The sequence below is a fragment of the Pseudochaenichthys georgianus genome, chromosome 23, assembly GCF_902827115.2.
Source record: "Pseudochaenichthys georgianus chromosome 23, fPseGeo1.2, whole genome shotgun sequence".
Classification (NCBI taxonomy): Eukaryota; Metazoa; Chordata; class Actinopteri; order Perciformes; family Channichthyidae; genus Pseudochaenichthys; species Pseudochaenichthys georgianus.
In genome coordinates, this window is record NC_047525.1 from 21,600,610 (window position 1) to 21,607,977 (window position 7,368).

The 7,368-nt window shown below is 44.9% G+C and overlaps 1 protein-coding gene across 1 annotated transcript; it reads right to left on the reverse strand.

Annotated features, from left to right (window-relative positions):
- Window positions 1–542: 542 nt before the first annotated feature.
- LOC117439173 (uncharacterized) lies at window positions 543–6,998 on the reverse strand. The gene is made up of 4 exons (XM_034074948.2): window positions 5,987–6,998; window positions 5,074–5,132; window positions 4,901–4,992; window positions 543–4,455 (listed from the first exon to the last, which is right to left on the reverse strand). The coding sequence occupies exons 1-4, from the start codon at window positions 6,736–6,738 to the stop codon at window positions 1,084–1,086; spliced, it is 4,275 nt and encodes a 1,424-aa protein (XP_033930839.1). The 5' UTR covers window positions 6,739–6,998; the 3' UTR covers window positions 543–1,083.
- Window positions 6,999–7,368: the final 370 nt, after the last annotated feature.

Here is a 7,368-nt window from a genome sequence, read left to right on the forward strand (position 1 = left end):
CACATTCAACAACATGCTCATGGTTATTTATCAAAGAGGGAAAACAAATGGTAGCCCAGTTCTGATTTCTTCATGATTATTTGAAAAGAAAATGATGGTTGATTTATTCAGTGGTCGGGGACCACCACTAGGGGTCGCAAGACAAATGTAAAAGGTCAAGAGACGGAAGATGAATACAATGAAAAAACACATTTCTACTGCATATTGCTTTTTATGTATTTTTCGATTTAATTAAACAATAAACAAAACTCTTTAACCAAGTCTTCTTGGACTCTTGAAATTTCAAAAGTTGAAAACCACTGCAATGAAGTCACTTAGAGTTAGAAACAGTGTGCGAAATACCCGTCAATAATCGGGGGGGTCCCCATCTCCCGTTTATTTGCGCAAAATACCAGTCGAAGATTTCTCAATATGTAGTAGGCCTCCTATACAATATTCCATGGATGCAAGCCAAGACAATCGGTAGTCTATAGCAGCGTTTCTCAACCGGGGCGCCGTCTGGCGTCTTCAGGGGTGCCGTCAAATAATTCTATATTCTGACGTTCATATGAACGAACGAACGAACGCGTGACCGCTAAAGAGCCGCCTGTTTCCGATTCCATGCGAGGAACTGCTTTTTCCAGCCAAAATAGAAGATATTTGTGAATAAATGTTTTGAATTGTGAATACTGGAAGCTTAAAAACATTTTAGTGACCATTGCAAGTGACAAATAAATATTATAATTTGAAACCCCCCTCACATTTAGCTGTTGAGACTTTCAGGGGGGCTCAGGTGTTAATCAGGGGGGTTGAGCTCCCCCGGACCCCCCGTATTTCGCACACTGGTTAGAAACAACCAAACACACACACACACACACACACACACACACACACACACACACACACACACACACACACACACACACAATACAAATGCTGTGTGTAGCATTTCGTTTTATTGCACCCATTTGTCAATAGTCTTCTCAACGGTTGACAACGGTTTTCCCGACTGAAGAAATGGAAGGCATGACCATTCATTTGACAGTAATGTACTAGTGATGTAAAATGCTACACACAGCAGTTTTTCACACCTTTCTATCTCCGTTAACTCTCAGCCAATCCCACCATCCCTTTGTTTGTCGTCACTCGATGTGTCTTCCACTTATAAAACCACCAGCACAATGAAAATGTGTAGAGCGCAAAGAATGCTGGGAAATCAAACAGGAAAAGGCTGAAGAAGAATCCAGCGACTACGAGGACGCACATTAGAAGTCTGGTGATGTGATGAAGGATGTATAACATACTCCACCATACAACTCTATCAGACTCGTTTTTCATTTCAGAACTCCGATGTGTGTGAGAGGGGTGGGCCGATTGATTAAAACCCTCTCTGTGGGCGACTTCTTCTATTTGTCTGCCTGTTTCCTGACGTGTGACAGATCTTTCTTTTGTTTCAGGGTAGTTTTCCTGATCCTTTGGATTTTCATCTTTTTGCATTTGTGTCAAGGAAAATGCACCAGAATCAAAAGCACCATTGGAGTCTTTCTCAAAGAGACAATCTTGTGTAAAATCAGGTTTACCGGCCAGCTCGCTTGTCCTATCAACAATATCGGTGCGTCCTTTAGAGGCCTGTTCTCTCCGACCAAACACCTCATCCCAAATCTCACCGATCAGATATTCTCCAAATCTTTCGATGTGTCTACCTGTTTCCTGACAGGTGACAGACCTTTCTTTTGCTTGAGTGAAATGTTCCTGGTCCTTTGTAGAGCGTCGGGCTGATTCGGTCAATGACGGACTACTCTGAGCTGCCGCAATGGGGGAGAAACCTTTCCTGAGATGAGCACTTGTATTCAAATCTGTCTGTAATTGTGATAGAAAGTTGGTTTGTTCCGCTGCGGTGAGTGACAGCCTCTCTTTTGGGGAGAAGTCCTTACTCTCAGTGGCTAAGGTTTGATCTGTTGGCAGTTCTATCAAGAACAATGCATCATTGAAGTCTTTCTCAAAAAGTGTAATATCAGGTTTAACTGCCTGTTTGCCCCCAATTCCCTCAACAATATCGGTGTCTCTATTAGAAGCCAGGTTTCTCCGACCGAACACCTCTTCCCAAATCCCACTGATCAAATCTTCTCCGAATCTTTCGATGAACATCTCATCCAATCCAGACTCGATCACTTCAAGTGCTGCAGTATTTCCTGCTATAATAGAGTCTTTTGTTCCCTGGGACAATCTTTTATATTCGACACGTGTAGAGCTCTCAACTTCTGCTGACAACTCTTGCTCTTTCAATTCAGCTGGTGCGTTCTTCCTCTCCCCCCGAGGGTCCTCCACATTACCCATCAAGTCATCCAGCACTTCTATTTGCAGCTCTCCAATGCTCATGCTCTCATCAGTGTCTCTGTGACTCACACGTTCGTCTGTGCTTTCTAATGTCTCAGGTTGCTGTTGAAGTTCTTCTTCTGGGCTTATTTCACAGCCGACATCCTCTTTCATGGCATCCTGTGAATGAGTCAATTTCATGTCTAAAACCTCCACTCGGTAAGTGTTGCATTTATCTGTTGAACAGGGTCTATTAGGAACACCTTGGAAGTCTTTCCCATCGTATGTAACCATTATTTCCGGTTGCTCTTCTATTATTCCATCACAGCTCCTACTTTCTTTCTCTCCCTGATTTGAAACTAATACACCTGTTTCCAATTTTGGTACAATATGTTCCTCTCTTTGTGTCTGTCTTGGGTCTTCCTCTTTCTGAATGCACTCCACGTCCCCTGCTTCGATTGGCCTTGTCTGTTTGTGTTGTTCCGATATTATTGATGTGTTCCCCCTCTGCCACAATGAATTAAGTTGAAAAGCTTTGTCCTTTTGCTCCTCATGTAATACCTGAACCATTCCCACTTCTGCACCAATCAGTCTCTTTGTTTCGTCTCTTGTACAACAGGAAGGTTCCATCTCTGTCTTTTTGAATACTTCCAAGTCTTTGCTGTGTGATGCAACATCCTCGCTGTCTGATTCATCTAATTTAAATTCACTTGGCATTATTTGACTTGGCGTGAAATGTACCTCAGAGGTATTGCTCAGATTGGATTCATCTGCATCTTTCTGTGCACGTTTTATTTCATTTTCATTCTCCTGTAATGGGTTTTCACTGTTTTGGTTCTGCCTGACTTCCCCGTGTTGCTTTTCATCTGCACACCGCCCGGAGATGTCACACTCTTCTCTCTTCTGTGGCCTAAATATCTCCTCATCTGCAGCTGCTTTATTTTCCGTACAGCTATTCACCATCCCTTCCTCCCTTCCTTGTCTGGATGTCGAAAAGACAAACCTCTCCCCATCCTTTGTCCCATTTCTGATTGTCCCTGTAAATGCCAGCTTGTCATCCATCATGCTCTGTGCGGTACCTGTAACCTCGCCTTCCCTGCTGGAAGAAAGACCCTCATGCAGCCCCTGTGAGATCCTATCATCGGCGGTGGCATTCTGAAACTCTGGCATTGCTGTCATGTCTGTTGTCTCCGACTCCCCTGAGCTTGTTACTAAGTCATGTGTGTATTGTGTGAAGGGCTCATCCTGCCCTTTTCCTTCTGCTCCTCCTATTATTTCCTCTCTTCCTTGCCCCCAGATCGTATGCTCGTGACACTCAGTTGAACTGTCAACAGAGCCTTCGGTCACCTGCGTTGCCCCCTTGAGGCAAAATATCGGCGGAGTGTCTGTAACGGAGTTTGTCTGTGACCTTTGGGATGTGTCTCGTGTCACTGTGTCGTCGTCTCTTGGGCTGCTGACACATGCCTCTGCTGGCTGGACGTCTTCCGTGTTCAACGCAACATCAGCGGGAAGACTGTCTGACAGCAGCTGGCATACAGCTAAGGTGTGTGCATGTAAGGTGGTGGGTGTATCCGTGCCCACCTGAAATTCTTGCTCTTGACTGCTTGCTGTATTTCGAGCATTGGGCTCTTTATCATTTGAGGGAGAAACTGACGCTGCCGTCTGCAGCCATTCTGACTCTGGAACAGCAGCACGCTCCGTACAGCGCGGCTCATTACGAAATGCCTGCCATACGTCGCATCCCGAGGTTTCTTTATCACTGCTGTCATCTGTTCTGTTACCAAATGCCTCCCACATATCACTGACAGAAGGTGTTTTCTCCTCTGACGCTTTGGACAAGGTCATTTGAGCTGTTCCAGTCCAAATGTCACGCATTTCAGGAGCCCCCCTCTCATGGGCTTTGTCATTGTTCCAATCCAGTGTAAGCAGAGGAATCTGGTGGTAGGTGAGCACCTGCGGACTCTCGTTGGATTGCTTCTTTTGGCGTTGGTGGAGAAAGCTGGCAGAGTCAACCCACTGAGCAGGCAGAGGCTGAGAAACCCCCTGGCTTGTCGCTGAGTCATGTGACTGAGCCTTCGGTACGTGCTGGCTCCTCTGGGAAAGGTATTCCTTCACGCGGGCCAAGCGGGCTGCTCGGTGTCGGCTGTTAATGCTATCCACCTGTCGGAAGAGTCAAAGGTCATTGAAAGTGTTTAAGCTTGACCTAGTTTAATCAGAGGCTACCAGTTTTGTTCATCTAAAAGTCAGCAGCTACTTTAAAACCTCAATCCATGGCAATACTGATGCAACCTCATGACATACACCTATTTGTGTTTACTTTTATTATTATTAGTTTGCACATTTCAGACAGCCTATCAAGTGGCAGGCTTACTTTCCATATTTTTCGGGGGAACTGAGCAACAATCATCTTTTGCTCGGCTATCGTATCTTTGCAGAAAGAACAACACACTTTCTCACTGTACATTTGCAGTTTATCTCGGCAGCTTGAGACATGGCGAATAGAACACCATGTTGTGTTGCAAGCAGTGTTTACTTCGAGGTGATGGAAGGCCTTTTTTCTCCCAGGCTTCAACAATAAACTGAAAATATAACAAATGAACCTTACCAAAGCGTTGCGTTCTTCACGGTCTAGTAAGGATTGTATATCTGTGCTGCCCCTCCTGTTAGCCTCCTCTGCTTTATGTGTGGCTTCTGCCTCTGCAAGTAAAACATGTGCTTGCATTATTGATCAGGTATGCGTGTACACACGTAGAAACTAGAAATGAGGTATACACACACCTGCAGCAGCTGTTGAGGTGTTACTGCTGTCCTCAATGTTTTCCTCTGCAGTGCACTTCCTTTGGTTAAAACATGAAGCAGGGTTTACATTACATTATAATAGTGTTTTAAATTATTCAGAGTGGGTATCACTATTTAGGGTGAAACTATTTTCTGTTTTTGTCGAAGAGCTCAAGTTTGAATTCTCATCCTCCTTTTGTGGGGTTGACATTTTTCACTCAATACCTTTTGTATTCTCTTTGTTTCTTCATCCTACCTGTACTGTAACATGCACCAGCACCGGCTTTGCTGTAATTCTAATACATTAGTAAAAGGTGTACAAAAAAAAGCTGCGATCCCTATTTCCATGCAGACAGTTTATACCTTTGTGTGAATTTAATGTGAATGTTTGCCAGATTTTTTAAATGTTTGTAATGTGTGCACAACTTTCAAACTGAAACAACTCAGATCAGAGCAAAGATAAAAAGGAATTACTGGTCAGAAGAAAATGCAGTTTCTGATTTGGAGTTCATTCAAAGAGAAAAAAGTAGCCTATCTGGCATCCGTAGCCATGGTGAGACGTCATGGAAACCTAGACACACACCTGACCTTAAAAGGGCAATATGTGTTTCAAGCAGCCATTACTGAAAGTTACATAACGGCTTACTGTAAACACACAATTGCCCGGCCAGCTTCCACGTGATGACAGGAGTAGAGCGCTGTGTTAAATTTCCTACAGAAAATAAATCATTTGGAGCCTTCACTTGTCTCTGGTTGATTTGTTACTAAACTGTCACAACATGAATAAAGTTTGCACTGATGGATCCAAAAACTGTTTTATCTGAATATTGATTTCCATGTTATGACGTCAATGCCACGACTTCCTCGTGCTGTTGAATGTTTACAAAATAACTTGAGTATTAGGTTCTCTCACATGATAGCTTTCAGACAGCTCCTCTTGCTCTTGAAGATGTGACTCTCCTCGTGCACCAGGACAACGTGCTCCTTCACATGTCCTTTCTGGTGGCAAAACAGCACATAGTTCAACCCTGCGTTATTAGCCCAAAAAGTGCCCACGGAGGTCTCGTAACGCAGAGAGATCTCCACCCTGGCCCCCTCTCTATCAAAGGGAGGCACCAGGGTGTACATGAAGGTAAACCTGTCTGTTTTCCTGTCACTGGATCCAGGCACGTACTCCGCCAACAAGTCAAATTGGCTCGCCCAGCGATCCAGGGTCATCCGGGCGTAAACGGACTTACTATAGCAGAGGTTGACCACCCTGATGGTGCCACGCAGTGTGGTGGTCCCCGGGAGGAGCTCCATGCTTTCAAGTTCAACCATCTGTGTGCGTAGCCTCTGGTCGAGCTCCTCCGGGGACGAGGGGGCTGTAAACAGGCAGCACATGTAGAACTCCTCCAGTCGAGGGATTGCCTTACTCTCCGGGGGCTGGCTGACCTCTGACTCTGTGGCATTGTCAAACTCCTTCACTGACACCAAGTTGAGACCGAACGCATCGGCAAACGACACCTTCCTCCGAATGACGTGTGGGGGCTCCGGTTCGCAGTCCTCATCTGTTTCCTCTTCCGAGGCCTCCATTTCTGCCTCTTCCTGTTCCCCATTTATTTTCATTTCCTCCTCCATAATGGCCCCATCCTCCTCCATGGGTCGGATGTGCGTCCCCTCCATGATGTGCGGATGCCTGAGAGGCAGCTGTCGGCCCGTCCTGCCGTCTGTCTGGCTCGGAGGGCAGCACAGAGCAGAGTGCCCGTAGCCTGGCTGCAGTGATACTGTCGAAGGGAGAGCAGGGTGAGGACGTGACTGGGCAGATGGAGTTTGGTTTCAGCCGAACACTGGGAGTCTGAGCCAAGCCTATTAATAGTGCTCATAACTAGTTCAGGGCAGACCATGTATCCTCGTAGTTATCCTTGCACAATATGTTTGCTAGTAACAAAATAAATAAAGGAAAATATAGCTTCCATAAAACACTTCAAAGTAAAAAATAGTGCACTAACAGAACCATGTTTATAGTACATTGCCATGGTGTCTATATACAGCTGATTTCAATGTGTAAATATTCCAAAATCAGAGTTAAAAATCTATATTTGAACTTTACTATCTGTGTCCTTTTACCAAACACAATAATGATATGGCTGAGATGGGACTTTGGATCTGAGTGTTATGGTATGACACTTTATTTTGGTCATGGTGGACAGATGATGACACAAGCCATCATGTAACAGTTGTACGTAATCAGTGATATACTCTGTGCTTCTAAATACTCAGCTGTACAGCCTTAAACCATGGTGCTTCTTTCAG